The 17932-nt window shown below is 32.1% G+C and overlaps 2 protein-coding genes across 2 annotated transcripts in view; one reads left to right on the top strand and one right to left on the bottom strand.

The window, feature by feature from the left end:
* The window catches only part of BOLL (boule homolog, RNA binding protein), a 70104-nt gene that overhangs the window by 16980 nt on the left and 35192 nt on the right, over positions 1–17932 (top strand). The window contains exons 6-10 of the mRNA XM_063097139.1: positions 1117–1244; positions 5695–5766; positions 9359–9406; positions 10250–10378; positions 14108–14206. Coding sequence (XP_062953209.1) covers positions 1117–1244; positions 5695–5766; positions 9359–9406; positions 10250–10378; positions 14108–14206 — 476 coding nt within the window. The remainder of the gene's footprint in view (positions 1–1116; positions 1245–5694; positions 5767–9358; positions 9407–10249; positions 10379–14107; positions 14207–17932) is intronic.
* The window catches only part of PLCL1 (phospholipase C like 1 (inactive)), a 394267-nt gene that overhangs the window by 350427 nt on the left and 25908 nt on the right, over positions 1–17932 (bottom strand). Inside the window, exon 3 of the mRNA XM_063097128.1 lies at positions 17511–17573. Coding sequence (XP_062953198.1) covers positions 17511–17534 — 24 coding nt within the window. The 5' untranslated portion in view covers positions 17535–17573. The remainder of the gene's footprint in view (positions 1–17510; positions 17574–17932) is intronic.

Genomic DNA, 17932 nt, shown 5'->3' with positions numbered 1-17932 from the left:
TAATAATAATAATCTTAAGACTTTATAAACGCAAAGGCCCCCTAATGAGAATCCTTTTCTTCTTCAGTTTTCAGTGTTGTCATCTTATTTAATGCTACTTCTAGGTTTTTATATTTCCTTTTCAAGTTTCTAACATTTAGAACCTTATTGTGGACTTTGACAAAAATACATTTTTATACCATTCTCACACTTAATAGTCAGCATCTTTCTTACATGAGTTGCAGTAACACAACAGCAAAAAGAAAGGTTAAATTTCACATGAAACTTTATTTGCTAGTAGTTTTTTAGAAAATCAGTCCATCTCTTATTATAGCATTAAATTCCTTTATAGAGAGAGACAAAGAAAGCCACAAAATATTAAGTTAATATTTAGGAAGTTATAGATCAGAAATTGTCTTTCCAGAGATTCTCATAATGTTAATTTTTGAGCATCCTCAGTGACTAAACACATTCCAGATTTTTGTTTTTATAATGTTTTCTAAACTCTACAGACAAATAATGCCAGGCCTATGGTCATTTTTCCATGTGCATACCATATCACCCCAGCCAGGATTGGGTTTCCTTCATGTTATTGCTTATATGGAGACAGTGACAGTTCACAAAGTCCATTCAGATCAAAGCAACTTTATGGTCTAAGATTCATACATGGATTCTAAAAGACCTGCATTGAGCATTGGTGGCATTCTATGAAATGACTATGGCCTCAAAAGGTAGTTCAATGAAATAAAAGAAAGTTATATCTTGTTAAATATATTTTTTTAAATAAAATTAAGTTATATATAATTTATGTTTGTAAAAATAATGACTTAGGTGATAATCTAAATTGTTAAGCTGTGTTTCATTATGCTGGTATTACAATCTGAATTGGTGAATTTTTAGTATTTCTTTTTATTCTTTTTTTCTTTTAATCACCTTAAGCTAATTAAAGATCTAAGGTAGTGACTTTGAAAATACATGCTTCAAAGATACTTTAATATATGGAATTTTTTAAAAATGTTTATAACATTCAATTTTTATTGTAGCTATGTAGGTATATTAAGAAAACAGTATTCAGAAATTATATTTTTAAAGTTCAAGTTGAGCATTTCAATTATTATTATTTAATCTTTGCTTTAGGTTCAAGTATAATGCCAGCAGCTGGAACAATGTATCTAACAACTTCAACTGGATATCCCTATACTTATCATAATGGTGTTGCTTATTTTCATACTCCAGAGGTAACTTCTGTCCCACCACCTTGGCCTGTAAGTAATTTCATTTTAAAGGGGTTTTAATTTATTACTATAAATTTTTTTAAATTTTTGTTTTATTTCTAAAATATTTCATCCACAGACAAGTATGAATAATATAATACTCATGATCCCACCACCCAAATTTAACATTTAACACATTTAGCCGTCTTTACTTAAGTTCTCTTTAAAGGGGGAGAATAAAATATGACAAATTCAGGTAAAGTCTTCTTACCCTATTTTCCTCCTCAGAAGTAAACAGAATATCTTTCCTGTCCATTTTATGTTTTTACTACAAATATATGTCTCCTTAAATAATATGTAGTATTGCTTTGGGTGGTTTTAAACACTATATATAAATCATCCGGCTTTTCTATTTAACATTATGGTTTTGAGACGAAACCATGTTGACTTTTTTTATATTAAATCATATTGATCCTTGGACATCTAGGTCACTTATTTTAATATTTTGAAATATTCCATTGTATGAGTGTACTACAATTTTTTATATTTCTTTATTAATGGACATTTTAATTTTTTTCTACAATCAAGTATGAGAATTGTGTGAGTTTTTCTAGGGCAGTGGTTTTTAAAGGTTTTGCTTCTATATCCTCTAAAAATTTTTCTGAGAAATTCTGAATATACTCACTCATTTTTAAGTTTATATATGAAATTTATTATGTTTAAATCATTTAGCCATATTGTATATTGTAGGTTTGCTTTAAATATGTTTTTATCAAAACTTTGTACCTGTAGATTTAGCTTATTTTAATAATGGAAAGTGTCTGCTCTATAACTCAGTTAACAAAATTAGTCAACTGAATGAAACTAGTCAGCTGAATAAAACTTTCTATTAGAAAATTCTGACTTTATGTTTAAACTCAAATAAATGAGTTAATATGTATCCCTGTGACCATCAGCTAACTTGTTTGTTCCCTGGATGAATTAAGGTACCCTTTAATATTTCTTATTCAAACTCTTTTGCTTTGCTTCTTCCTATTTCTTAGGGCATTTTGCCTTCTTTAATTGTGTTTTTGTTTGATGCCCTGTTGGCGTTTACATTCCAGAACAAAGTATTATAGTAAGATCAAGAATGAGTGGGAAATTTTCCTTTTCCGGGAAGGAAAAAGGAGATAGTGAAAAGAGAGTTTTGAAAAGAAAAATCTGTAGTACACAGACATGTTCACAGACAAATCAAGTCAGGAAGGAGTACATATGAAGGTTAGGATCTAAAAATTAGTACTCTTAAAGTTATTCATGCCCATGTTTCACTGGAAAATTTTTGTATTCCCCTATTGTACCTTGGTCTAGCTTAGGATATATGCGTAGAATTAGAATTTCATATATATAAAGTATGCACATCTTTCAATTAAATGTGGCCAAATAGCTTTCCAAAGTATACCAGTTTACACTCTAGCCAGCAGTTTATGAACGTTACAATTTCTCCATAATCTGCCAACCCTTAAAATTATAAGATTTTTATATTTTTGCCAATATTATCACGGAATGGTATTTTTACTTTTCATTTTCCTAATTACTGGTAAAATTGGACATATTTTCATATATTCATTTGCCATTCCACTTTCTTCTATGAACTGCCAGTTATATCCTTTGTCCATTTTTCTATTGAGGCAATTTGTCTTTTTCTTGAGTTCATTATATAAATTTTGTGGGTTGTAAATATCTTCTAGTTTGTGGCTTGTCATTAATGTTGCTTATGGTTTTTTTCTCATAAAATATTTTTGTTGCTGTTATTTGTTTCAGTGTTGTATTAGTCCGTTTTTGTTGCTTATTACAAAGTGCACTGAACTGGGTGATTTATAAAGAAAATGAAATTTATTGCTTACAGTTTCTGAGGCTAAAAAGTCTGAAGTCCATCTGGGGGTGGCGACAGTGATCCAGGGGTCTCACATTGCAAGATGGTGGAAGCAGAGAAAGCAGAGAGAGAGAGACAGACTCTCCTCTTCGTTTAAAGCCCTCAGAACCACGCCCTTGACCACCATTTTTAATCCATTCATTACTGCACGGTCCTACAATCCAATCACCTCTTTAAGGCACCACCTTTCATTTATCATAATAGGATTTCCCACCCTCTTAACAGTCCAGAGGGGGCTAAGTTTCTAATACATAAAACTTGGGGGATACAATTCAAGCTTCAGGGAGTTTTGGAGGGATATAATTCAAGCCACTACAAACGTTTTTGCTTTACGCTTTCAACTTTTAGTGTCTTGTTTTAAAAAGAACACTTCTTTATTACAAAAATACATACTATATTTTATTTTTAAAATGCTCTAGTATTGATGCTTTTCACATCTAGATCTTAAATTTTAAGTTTATGTATTGACTAATCCATCCTTTTTCCTACTGTTTTGAAATGAATCTTCTATCAAATACCAAATTTCCATATGTATGGGTCTCTTTCTGGGCTCTCTGTTCTGTTCCATTAGTGTATTTGTTTGCCCTGCCCAATTCTGTTTTCATTACTATGGCTTTATAATGAGCCTCAAAATCTAAGACAAATCCTTTTACTTTGTTCTCCTCCAGGCATCTCTAGTCTATTCTTAAGTCTTTGCTTTTATAAGTATAAATTTTATAATTCAGCTTGTTCAGCTCTGTGAAAAACCCTTGTTGGGTTTTTATTAGAATTGCATTAAATATGTAGATTAATTTGGGACATTTAGGTGTTTTATAATATTGACTCTTCCCATCTGTGAACATGATACATCTCTCCATTTATTTAGGTCTTCTTTTATTTCCATCCATCAAAAAAAGTTTTCTTTCTCCATAAAAATGTTTGGCTCATCTTTCCTTGAATTTTTAGTACCCTTTAGTTTTTGTTCCTTTTATGAATGCTATTTTTTTTAAATCACATTTCCTAATAGATTGTAGCTGGTGTATGGTAATACTTTTTATTTTTTAATGTTGATATTGTATCAGTAACCCTGCCAAATTCTCATTTAGACAATTATTTATGATTCTATATACTTCTATTTCTTTCTATTCTTTTGTTTCTTGGTTTTTTCCCGTTGAGTTACTGAACTGGTAGTGTCTCTGCTACAGAAGTGATGTAGTGATAACATGACCTTGTTCTTGAAAAAGAGAACAAGTTAAGTGATTCAGCATTAAGCTTTACACACACACACACACACACACACACACACACACACACACACACACACACACACACACACACACACACACACACACACACACACGCTTTGGAAGATACTCTTAACCCGAGTTTCTCAACCTCGGCACTATTGACATTTTGGGCCAGATGATTTCTGTGTTGTAGAAGGCTGTCCTGTGCACAGTAGGATGTTTAGAAGTCTCTTTAGCCTCCCCATAGTAGACAACCAAAAATGTCTCCCAGCATTGCCAGATGTTCCTTGATTTGGGGGACAAAATCACCCATGATTGAGAATTACTGCCCTAAATCAACTAAGGAACTTATTTTCTATTCTGTTTGCTAAGAATTTTTATCATTAAAAGGTACCGAATTTTAACAAATGCTTTTTCTGTATCTACTGAGATATCATGTATTTTTCTCCTTTAATCTATTAGTATATTAAATTACATGATTATTTTCTAATGTTAATCTGTGGTACAATTTTATTAGCATATTATAGTCTGTGAATTGTACAAAACTATGATACTTTTCTTCAGTTTTGGAGGTGTGAACATTAAAACAGAGCCATATAAGTTAGATCAAATGTTAGAAATTAAATTTTAATTGCTATCATTAGAGCCTATTTTACCTATCTTGCAATACTAATTGCCTGTTTTATTAATGATCTGGTTTTAAGTAATCTATTTTAGGGCTTACTCTATCATTTTTAATAACCAAGTGTTACTAGTACTTTCTTCAGACATAGATATATGACATGTAAGTTTATTGGTGATAAATTCACTTAAATGTCAAATAACTAAAATAACAGAATTGACAAATACTTCAGTAAATAATGCATTTGCTTTAATTAAATGTGTAACAAGGGAATACAATGTCGATTATTTTTAAGTAATGAGAAATTGGTGGGAAAATCAGATATGGTTATTCATTTGGTTCTAAATGTTATTGTAACAATAACTATCTACTCCTGGTCTCCACGATGGAAATAGGCAGTGTCACCCTAAGTCCAGCTGCCATTTTCCTCTAAATATTACTTAGAACTATATTTTCCTAATCTTTGGAGGTGATAAATTTCAGATTAAAAGCAACTTTTCTGGTGATTGTTTTAGCATCACTGTGGAAAAAAACCACATGGAAGCAGGAATACTGTGATGATTTTAATAAATAGGCTTAAGTAGAGTTGGAGATAATATCAATAAGAGGTAGAAAATGACATTTCTAATCATAAACCATAAGTTGACTGGGTTTAGGTAACAATTTGAGATAAATTTTATTATGAGCTATTTTAAAGAATTTTGCCTAAAATAATTTTTCTTTATTTTTTTCCTCCTATAGTCACGTTCTATATCTAGTTCCCCTGTGATGGTAGCTCAGCCTGTTTATCAGCAACCTGCATATCACTACCAGGTAAACATTAAATTACAATTAAAATCCTCTGGTACTTTCAGTCCTTTTCAAGTAACTTTCACTTTTTTCTTTCTCGTGCAAATATTCTACTAATTGAAAGTAGATCATTAAGCCTTGATAGCAGTTTCTTTTTTCTTTTTTTATGAAAGAACTAAACAATGCCATACAAGAAGATGAACTATTTGCTTCCTTTTACCAAATGTAATGAGTCTGTTTTGCTCCCTGACTAACATTTAATCTAAAAAGTCTTTAACAATAATTTCCAAAGTAAGATATAGGTATTAGACCATAGGCTGATTTTTAATATTACTGTTAACATTTTGTCAGTTTCTTGTTTTTATATTTAATATAGTGCATATTAAAATAGTAATATATTGTGATTTAGTATATTTTGTGACAGCCTCTTTTAGTTAACCAGCCTCTTCTTTTTATTAATTCTAGCGGGAGATGGGGATAAGTGAACTATAATGCCAGACCATTGTGGTCTATAGCAGACTATGACTTGCAGACCAAATTCACCCAGAAGCCTGATTCTGTAAATAAAGCATTATTGGTACTCAGCCACATTTGTTTACATATTGTCTATGGCTGCTTTTGTTCTACAATGGAAAAGTTGAGTAGTTGCAACAGAGATCTTATGGCCTACAAAGCTTAAAATATTTACTCTCTTGCCCTTTACAGAAGAAATCTGACAACCTCTTATCTATAGCATTCACTCATAAAACCACATTTTTTCATAGCTCTGGAATAACAGAAGAGCTTTTTATTTCTGCCACTTTTTTTTCTTTTTGAACTTTTAAAGTAGACCCATACGAAATGTTAAGTTAAGGTAACTGGAGTCCTTTTTACTATTAGACTTGGTTTGGGGGAAGTGAGTTGTTTTTTATTCTATTACCATGCTAAATATAAAACTAAAGTGTTTATTTACTAAAAATGAAAGTGACTTAATAGCATTTATTTAAAATATGCATGTAGCATGACTTTTCCTGATCTGTCTCAGAATTTCAGCAGAGGCCCCAAAGACAGATTTTTAGGTACCATACCCTTTAATATGGCAGGCCAAAAAAATTGTGAAACCGGTTTTGAGACCCTTAGCTCAGTGCCCACCTTTAACACTTATGAGGGAAGGATGAGATTGGTAAGGGAGATTAGATTACTAAGAAGGCTTTCATTAACAGGAGAGTTGTTAGAGTGCTATGGCATTTCCCCACCTCCTCACCCAAGTGAAGAGGACTTCAAAGAATGACTAAGAGCTAATGATATCTGTCCCCTGGAATTTGGGGGACGTTGGTACTTGAACATGACCTCTCCTAAAATAAGTTCAAATAAGAAAAAGCTGGTGGCAGAGCTAGGAGAGAAGGCTGCAGTAGGTATTGAACTTCCACTAACAGCAAGCAAAGGAGCATGTTTCTCAAGAGCAAGATGGGAACCTCAGAAAAGACTCTTCCCAAAAATCTTTAAAGTGACCCCAGTAGAGAAAGAATCTGTGCAAAGTGAACTTCTACAATCAAGGGCTAAAACTGCAGTCAAAAGTCCCCAGCAGGAGGATTATCAAAGCATCTACTAAAATACCCTAACTAGAGAGTTGGCATTTAGAATATGCCAAGCACAAAGAAGTGATATGTCTTTGTTTTTATCCAGGGAGGGACAACACAGTGCTTTTAAAGGGTCAGGGGTAAGAAAGAATAAAGATGCTTTCTGCTTGTGCCTTATTGGGTCCAGCTTCTCCTTCATTAATTGATTACATACAGCTGTAGCTCACTTGCCATAACAGATGTATTCTGGAAAATTTCTAATACAATTTAATTTTATACTTTGACTCTCGTTTTCTGCTTGACACGAATTATAAAATTGAAGTTGTGTTACCTAGATATACTCAGGAAAGATTTTGATGCCACTTTGTAACATCATAATATTTTGCAATATGAGAAATAATTTCACATTTTTCTTTTCAGTTACGTATTCATTATCATTCTTCCCTTAAAATTGCCATTTTGATAACAATCTTCTTTTGCACTTTCCTTTTACAAACTATAAGATTGATGGTTTCATCACTTTTTATTAGCCAAAACAGGTAATGCATGGTTTAATCAGTATTTACTTCCTTTATATTATCTCTCACTTCATAGGTAGATAGTGATTTCATTTATCTAACAAATCCATATATTAATCATTTTATGTCAAGTTTTTTGTTAAAATGTTTTCTTAAAAGATTGTACATTATCCTGCCTCTTTGAATATAGTGTGCAGGACATAGGCTTCACATTATCTTGGTCATCATTATAATACAGTGATATCATTCCTTAGCAATTGAAGATGTCAGCAGTAAATTTACAGTGATTTGGTTTAGATGGTAGATTCGTGGGGTTATCTTATTCCTTTTTTCTGTTTTCTTGACTCTAATAGTAAAAAAATACTAAAATGAATAATAAGAATAAAACATTCATTGTTAAGAAATAATACTACTATCTCAAGAAACAAAGTCTATCTTTTATATTGTCCTTACAATAAGTGCCTTAAATAAGTTGACTCTCTTTTTTTAAGTAATTTAGATACAATTAACATATTGTACAATTTACCTATTAAAAGTGTAAAATCGATCCCTGGACCAGCCAGCCACTCAAAGGGGGAAAAAACATGTGTTAAGATTGAAGGGCTGGCCAATTAGCTTACTTGGGAGAGCATGGTGCTGAGAACACAAAGGTCAAGGGTTCAGATCCCTACATGAGCAAGCTGCCAAAAAAAATTTTTAAACACAAAACTATGCTATCTACCCTAAGTGAATCATTGTGCAGTTTATGCACGTATTGAAATAATGCACTGTACCCCTCAAAAATGTACAATAAATGTTAAAATTTAAAAAAAAATTTTAAGTGTAAAATTGAATGGTTTTTACTAAATTCAGAGTTGTACATCATCCACACTTGTTGTCACCTACCTTTTTTACTGTGGCCATCCTAGTGGGTGTGAAGTGGTATCACACTGTAGTTTTGATTTGTATTTACCTGAAGGCTAATGTCGTTGGGCATATTTTCATGTGTTTACTGGCCATTTGTATGTTTTCCTTGGAGAAAAGTGTACTCATATCCTTTGCCCATTTTTAGGTTGGGTTACTTATCTTTTTATTATTGAGTTGTAAGAGTTCTTTATATATTCCTGATATAAGTTCCTTATCAGTAAATGATTTGAAAATAATTTCTCCCATCCTGTGAGCTGTATTTTAACATTCTTGGTGGTATCCTTTGCATCACAAAAGTTCTGGAAAGGTTTTGATGAAGTCCAATTTATCTGTTTTTTCTTTTGTTGCTTTGTTGCTTATGCTTTTGGAGTCGTAATTATAAAAACATTGCCTAATTCAATGTCACAAAGATTTACACCTGTGTTTTCTTCTAGAGTTTTAACTCTTCCATTTAGGTCTCTGATCCATTTTGAGTTCATTTTTTTATATAGTTTGAGTTGATTTTTGTATATGGTTTGAGGGTTCAACTTTATTCTTTTGCATATAGATATCCAATTTTAACGCTTGATTATAATCTTGGGGGTTTTTTTGTTTTTTGTTTTTTGTTTTTTGTTTTTTGTTTTTTGTTTTTAGGCCCCTACACAATGTCTGCCAGGACAGTGGCAGTGGGGTGTTCCTCAGGTAAATATTAATTTTCCGTATCTAATTTAAAACCCTTCTTTCATTCTATTCTTGTGAAGACTGCATGAATGCTAAAGTTAGGAGAACTAGATTTGAGACCACCTTCTTCTGTTTATTAGCTGTGATCCCTTTGGCAGTTCATATAATCATTATATTCTCAGTTTCCTCATTTGTAAAATGGACCTAATGATACTATACCTTTGTAAGTTTCCTTACATGATTTTTGTGATAAATGAGATCATGAAAGTGAAAGCATATTATGAATAAGTAAGTGCTGTATAAACATGAAAAATTACATTTTTATTATTAGTAGTATTACTGGAAAATTTAGCATTTTTCTATTTTCACTCCAGATTTTGCTTCAGTCTGACTTATGCTCCTAAATAAGTATTCTGTCTTCCAACTTTTGATAACAAATAGTATACCACCAAAAAGATTGTTTAATGACATTTTCCCACTTATATGGGAAATCACAAAACTAAGAGTAGACATGTAAGCCAATTAAAATACCATAAGTCATATTGTTACAACCTTTAATGGTGATATTAATATATCTGCAGTTATTATCTGCAATTATTATTAATATATCTGAATTTATTTATGAGATTCTGAGGCACTAAGAACTTTTAGTACTTACCAGTGATAGTTATTTAATGACATCTACATATGTAATTGGAATGTATAACAACCCAGAATTCCTAGTCTGATACTTCCATGCTATCCCTGAAAAAGAATTTTAGGAAAATATGAAACAAATATTTCTCTCATCTATTGGGAAAGTCAATTCAGTTTAACAGAAATAACTAATCATATTTGAATTAGAAATATGGCTTTGTGTTTTAGCCTCCTGCCTCTTCTGCTCCATTCTTATATCTGCAACCTTCTGAGGTTATTTATCAACCAGTGGAAATTGCACAAGATGGTGGATGTGTTCCTCCTGCACTGTCTCTAATGGAAGCTTCGTTTCCAGATGTATGTATTAGTCTTAAAATAATTGATCTATAACTACCTCATCTTAACATTTATTTCTTTTTCTTTTTTTTAAGTTGAAACTCATTGAAACTGCTTCATCTTATGTTTTCTTTTGATTTATTCACCTCTTCCCCTTTTTTTATATCTAAGAATGCTTCATCCTAGACTTCTTCACTAACTAGTTCTGAACCATTCCACAAATCAACTGTTCACTCCACTAGGCTAATCGCTGACTTGATCTTTCTGAAATAGTAAGATACCAAACACTTTGCCTTCTTCTTCTCCCTGTTGATTTGTATTATTGCTAACATTCTGTCAATTAAAAGCATATAATAATTAAGCTAAAAGAGGAAAACTCTAAAAACAATTCTTCCTTCAAAAGTGTAAATCAAATTTATTTTATAACTACAATTATAAATATTATCTTCAGTGTCTTTAAATTATATTCCCGATCCATTACTAATAGCCTCATCATGTTTGCCAAGAACTGTGCATGCTGTTTTTAAAAGTGTTGTGAAAGATTAGAAAATTAGCACCCACCTCCCAATTTGAATGCATTGTTTTATTATTTCATATTGCTAAGGTTTATAACATTATAATTTTATTCTGGAACAATAACTTCCACAGTTGGATCTTAATGTTTACTATCTGTACTTTTACTAGAATTTCTCCACTCTTCCTTTCAACCCACCGCTGTTTATTTATTTTTTGTGGGGATTTTTTTCTTTTTTTCACCAGATTTGCTGAGATATAAATAAATAAAACAAAAATTATATATATTTATGGTATATGATTTGATGTTTGATATATGTATACATTGTGAAATGATGATCACAATCAAGCTAATCCATCACCATACATAATTATCCTGTTTTTGCTTATGGTTAAAATATTAAGATCTACTATCTTAGCAATTTTCAAGTATATACTACATTATTATTAATTATAGTCACCATTGCTGTGCAGTAGATCTCCAGAACATATTAATCATGTCTAACTGAAATTCTGTACCCTTTGACTACCATATCCCCACATCCACCATCCCTCCCCCCATCTCCTGGCAACCACCTTTCCAATCTCTGCTTCTGAGTTTGACTTTTTCAGATTCCACATATAAGCGAGATCATGCAGTGTTTGTCTTTCTGTTCCTGACTTATTTCACTTAGCATAATGTCCTCCAGGTTCACCGATGTTGTCACAAATTACAGGATTTCCTTCTTTTTAGAGGCTGATAGTATTAATTGTGTATATATACCACATTTTCTTTATCTGTTCATTCATTGACGGACACTTAGGTAGATTCCATATCTTGGCTATTGTGAATAATTCTGCAATGAATATGGGAGTGCAGATATCTCTTTGATGTACTCATTTCATTTCCTTTGGATATATACCCATTAGTGGGATTGCTGAATTATATGGTAGTGTTCTTAGTTTTTTGAGAAACCTTCATACTGTTTTCCATAATGGGTATACTGATTTATATTCTCACCAACAGTGTACAAGGGTTCCCTTTTTTCCTCATCCCTCACTGGAGATCATTTTGGTTTCTAGTAAAGTTCCTTTTTATTACAGATTTTCTGGATGTAGTAATTGCAACTTTCTTTCCCACCTTCACCTTCCTTCACCTTCAGCAGTGTTCTTCAGCTAGAAGGCTATATAGCAGACAGCAAAAATGGTGTTAACATGATTTCTCCTTCAATTCTACCTTCACTGCTGTTAAGCAGAGTAAAATTGGAGATTTTCTCTGCTTCTACATTGGCCTGACCATACCCCTACAGTCAGGACTCTAAAGAATGTTTGAATAGGTCTCTTAGAACCTTGACCTCTAGGGAAATCTTTATTCTTCCTGATGTCTGAGGAGGCTTCAGAATCTTCCCTCATGTTGGTCCAAGTTGCGCAGCACTTGATAGACATTCTACATTGTTTGTGATTTGGGAATCATGGGCATTTTCTTATGTAATTGAGATGGCATTTTAAAAATCTCTTTTGTTTTTTATTGTCATTGTTTTCTGGTATGCAAGAGGTGGAGTGAGGTAAGAATGTTTTTAAATTAGATTTTTAGCCAGAATCTACTTTTGGCATTAAACCCTATTCTTAATTCCTGATATCAGATACTTATCATCAGGGTATATTCACTGTTTAGTGGAATGTTAGGAGATTTTTCTGAAAATATTGCTCATTATTATCATATCGCTTGTACTTTATATGGTATTTCCATACAAAATGATATTTGCATACTTTTATTTTAATATTGTTTCTGGTAGAAGGTATAGTCTGAATAATACATAATTTAATGAATAGAGCGGGTGATTTATAATTTAAGTGGTATTTTTCTCTAAAATTAAAAACTGTAGGGCTTTTCTTATGAGTGTTGTAGTCAGGTTTTCTATAGAAAATATAAGTTAGCATCATCACTCACTTATTTCAATGGTTGTTTAAAACTTTGCCAAGCCCTCAATGACTTCCTAATTGCCAGATACTTTCCTTCCTTTTAATCTTATTTGACCTCTCAGAGACACTGTACATATATATACAAAGGAGTTTCCAAAGGTAGGAGGAAGCTCTTCCTACCTTTAGTTTTTATGATACTTCTCTGTTCTGGCAATCCTTTTACCTCCTTTTACTTTCCTTTGTAAGCTTATCTTTTGCACCCCATGATTTCATATTTGGATCTCCATTCTTTCACCCTATATACTCACTGTGGTATTATCATTCTTACCCATGTCTATAGCCCTAACCTTACTCCTGAGCTTTAGTCTCCACCATCGAACATAGCCACTAGCCACATGTGGCGAGTGAGCACTTGAATAAGCACTTGAAATGTAGCAAAATCAAATTGAGATGTGCTGTAAGTGTAAAATACATACCAGGTTTTAAAAAAAAGAAAATATGAAAAAAAGAATGTAAAACATCTCAATAATTTCATATTGATTATGCTTTGATATATTTTTAATATATTGGCTTAAATAAATATATTATTAAAAAATAACTTCACCTCTTTCTTTTTACTTTTGTAACATGGCTATTGGAAAACCTTAAATAACATATGTAACTCACATAATATTTCTATTGGACCCTCTAGAATTCAGGTAACTCTACTTGAATTCCTACAAATACCACAAAATATATGTCACAAACCTCACTCCTTTTCTCCAACCCCCTCACACACAATTACATAAACATCAGGCTTTCCTTGTATTCCATATCTCAATGCATGGTACCACCCTCTGTTGGACAGCCATGCTTTTTTACATGATCTGTCCCCTGCCTGTTACTCTACTACTTCATCTTTCAGCCGTCCCTTACTATATAATCTTCCTTCCATCCATACCAAACAACCTGAACAGATTGCCCAAATGAGATGTGTTCTTATTTGCCTCTATGCCTTTGCTCATATTACTCCCTCATTCTTTCCCTAATGCTTCAAACTTAAGCATCAACTCCATGAGAAAATTTTCCCCAATCACCATACCCAGCTTTCTTAAGCTAAATCAAGTAGTTATCTTTTTATCCTATACATTTCTATACATGTCTCATAGAACTTATGGTAATTTTGACTACTATTTTCCCTGCTCAGACTATAAGTTATTAAACATAAGAAATGTGTTTTTTATCTGTATTTCTCGATTGTGTAGCAGAATGCTTAACACATTGTAAATGCTGAATAAATATTTTGAATTAGTGAATGAAATGCAGTACATTTCTTCTGTCTCTTTTTTGTAATAGCCTTATTCTGATCATGGAGTTCAAGCAACATATCACCAGGTTTATGCTCCAAGTGCCATTGCTATGCCTGCACCTGTGATGCAGCCTGAACCAATTAAAGTAAGTAGTTTGTTTTGACTGGTTTTTTTTCTGTTTTTCTTCAGTTATATTTCAAGTTTCCCAAATTTCTCTTCCAGAAGAGAAGAACTTTGGATATTTATATTCCATTTGTGATCAGGAGTGCAGAATTAGTGAACTCTTTCATGTAAAGGGAATGCAATTCTAAATTAACTATAATTCCATTTAATTTGTTTTGACGAAGTTATAAACTATACATGGTCCAAATTTTTTTATTATGGTAAAATACATATAACTTGAAATTTACCGTTTTAACTATTTTTAAGTGTACAATTCAATGGCATTAATTACATTCACAATGCTGTGCAACCATCACCACTATTTCCAAACATTTTTATCACTCCAAATAGAAACTCTATACCCATTAAGCAATAACTCCTCTTTTTCCCTACTCCACTCCCCACCCCCAGTCTTTGATAAGCTCTAATCCTTCTGTCTCTATGAGTGTGCCTATTCTATATATTTTATATACTCAAATTTTGATTGTCTATGTCATGTAACATTGATGGGGAGATGAAAACAGTTAATGATTTCTTTTTGCAGTTTGGGAATAATGTTCATGCTTTCTAAATTAATGCAGAACAAAGAATGATCATCTACTTAGATCCTTGTATATATTCAATATATGTTGACTATCTACTATGCAGCAGGCAATTCTTCCTATTCCTTTATGACCAAGTTTCTTAATGAAACTCTTTCATCATCTCTTTAGGGACTTTATCTCCAATAAAGAACCACAGATTGATTAACTGTTGAGATGGTAATAGGAATATTGCATGTAGTTAATTTGGTGAGGAAAGTAAACTTACTCTTTGCAATAAAATTATGGAGATTAGCTATTTCACACTCATATGTATGCTTCCAACCCATCCTATGTGTTGAACTCCATACCAAGACAGTCTACTTTAAAGAGCCTGCCCACTCTCCTGTCCCCGAGCCCCATCATCACTCACTGCCATTACTACTCACTGCATTCCTTCACTGGACCCCTCTACCACTGTACTGCAAACATGAAATAAAACCAAAATTTTGACCTAGTGTCAAAACCCAGAGTGTTACTAAACCTTTTTTATAGAAATTTCATTTTTAGTATTGTTAGAAAATCTTCTGATGTTAACATTTCCTCCAAATATACTTCTCTAGAAAGAGCTAATATTGCTATGCTGTTTAGATAAGTGCTAATTATTTTCAGTTACTGAGATAGATAGATAGATAGATAGATAGATAGATAGATAGATAGATAGATAGATAGACAGATAGATAGATAGATAGATAGATAGACAGAGAGACAGATCTACAGATATAGATATGTATAACAAATGATTGAAGTTGTACTGCTTGAATAATTCAAACACAGGATGGAGCAGTGACTGGTACTAGGAGAAATTTCCAAAGATGCGAATGTTAACATTCTTAAAGTTTAATTCCTCTAGTTTAAGAGTTTATACTTCTCTAAATTTTTTTAGATCTGTAAGTAGTTAACAGTAGAAATTGTACAGAGAAACTGATATCCTACTCCTTAATTTAGTCATATGAAAATACCAATTCCCTTTTTGTTAGAGATGAAAAAAAGAAAATTTAATAAATTTTCAAAGTGAAAACATTGAAACACAGGAACACAGAGCTATTATATACAGTTTTGTATTTCTTGCTTTTATTTTTTTTAGGTTGACTGTTCTAAGTCTTTAGGGGATTTAATGGCCCTCAATAGAAAATGATGCTCCTCTCAGGGATAGAAACTCTAAAAACCACTTCTGTAGTTTTCTAGAACTATACAACCCTATAAAAATGTTTTACTACACAAGTTTTTCTGTATAGCAAATTATCCACTTTTGTTTATAGTACATTTGTATTATAACATGGAAATCTTAATATATAATTGTTATAGCATTAGGAAACAATCTTTTTCTAAAACATATTAAAGTAAACTAATATTAAAATATTAATGAATGACATTTGAAACACTATCCTTTTTACTTCCTATGCAAATTTTCTCTGGTACCAAAAACCTTGATGACTTTTAAAATAGAAAGGTGGAAATATTCTTTGGAAGAATTTAAGCCTATCGTTTTTATAAGGGTTAAGTCATTTTTAAAACTCTAATGATTATAATTTTATGAATGTTAATTGGGTATATCCCAATGTATGAATTTCAGATGCCAAAACTATCTTGAAATAACAAATCTAATCAATAAAACAGAGACCTTATGCAGAGCTCAGAGCACAAGTCTAACTGCTGAAAAGTGTTGTTTGCCAAAAACTATTTTAGCCAATTTGACAGGCTACACATGATGTCAAATCAAATACAAAAACACATACAAATAGACCAATATAGAGGCTACTAGATTAATATGGTATTGATTAGAGCTATCATTCCCTAATTCAGCAGTCACATTAGGTTTTAATGTCAATAAAGCAAAACCATACAATGTCAAAATTCCCACTGAACTAGACTATAGGAAGGAACAAAAGGAAAATCTTCACATAAAAGGGCATATGAACTATTATACTTTTAAGATAAATATCAAATCCCAAGGTATGAAGGATATGAGTGGAGAATTCTAAAGTGTCTTCTTTTTCTTACAGTGTTTTTCCATTTTTGCATTAATATGTGTCTAATAAAATTGTTCTTACAAGGATTGAGACACTGGAAACTGAGGATATTATAATTTGAGTTTGCCCTTAAGTTAAATATGTATTTTATTAAACCCCAATGTGTACTAGCTATCAATGAAAACATATGGATATTAAGGATATTTAACCACTTGCCAGGCTATGAGGAATTTCTTCTAATTAAAACACTGATTAGATTTGAATGAAAAACACCAACTAGTGGCCTGTACACACCTCACCCTTCGAAAAGACAGTATAATTCCCAAGTAAATTGGAAAGAGATCTAACTACCATCACTGTGTATTTCTAACTCTGAGACCCAGAACATGCACTCACCTAAAAATTAGCAACTATCTCTACTTTACAAAAAGATTCCACTACCACTGTCTTCTTTCTAATTACTTCGTAACTTCAGTATCATTAATACTTCTTATAAATCAACTTAGAGACTAAAATTCCCTTGCATTCAGCAGTACCTGAGGGTAGAGGAGGAGAAGTGTAAATCACTGTATTCTAGAGGGCACAGACAGGAAAAGCCTGTGCTTTGCAGCTCCAAGGCTACAAGGAGGATATAAATTTTCATGTGCTGTACATGGTCAAATAGTTATCTCAGATTCTCTAGAAAATTTGTAAACACTCATGGAGAACTAGGCAGCAGGAGCAAAAAACTCACCCAGTTTTGCACTAGAAATTGCATAGGTTCTGTGTGTATCAAAGCCTCCTTCTTGATTTAGATCTAAGAGAGGGGACAGAAGACAATAAAGAAAATCAAGGGCTTATGAAACCAGTCTATTGGAATTGTCAAAGATAGATCCCTATTCAAGGATGAGTAAACAGAAAAATATATACTATATGGGTTCTGTGAAAAAATTTTTGCATATGGCACTATATTGAAGGCAAGGATTAATAGCATATACATGTATATATATAAGAAGATTTGTATAAAAGGAAATTAAATAAATTTTTAAAAATATATCCCATGTGCTCAGTAATATATCTTTTAAAAACAATTGCAAACTGAAAATAGGAGAAATAAAATGATTGCTTGCTAGTGTAAGAAAACACTGCACAAAAATAATTGATACTATGGAAAGA

This window comes from Cynocephalus volans, chromosome 1, assembly GCF_027409185.1.
Source record: "Cynocephalus volans isolate mCynVol1 chromosome 1, mCynVol1.pri, whole genome shotgun sequence".
NCBI classification, from domain to species: domain Eukaryota; kingdom Metazoa; phylum Chordata; class Mammalia; order Dermoptera; family Cynocephalidae; genus Cynocephalus; species Cynocephalus volans.
The sequence above is the reverse complement of the archived record's forward strand: the minus strand, read 5'-3'. Positions and strand labels throughout refer to the sequence as shown.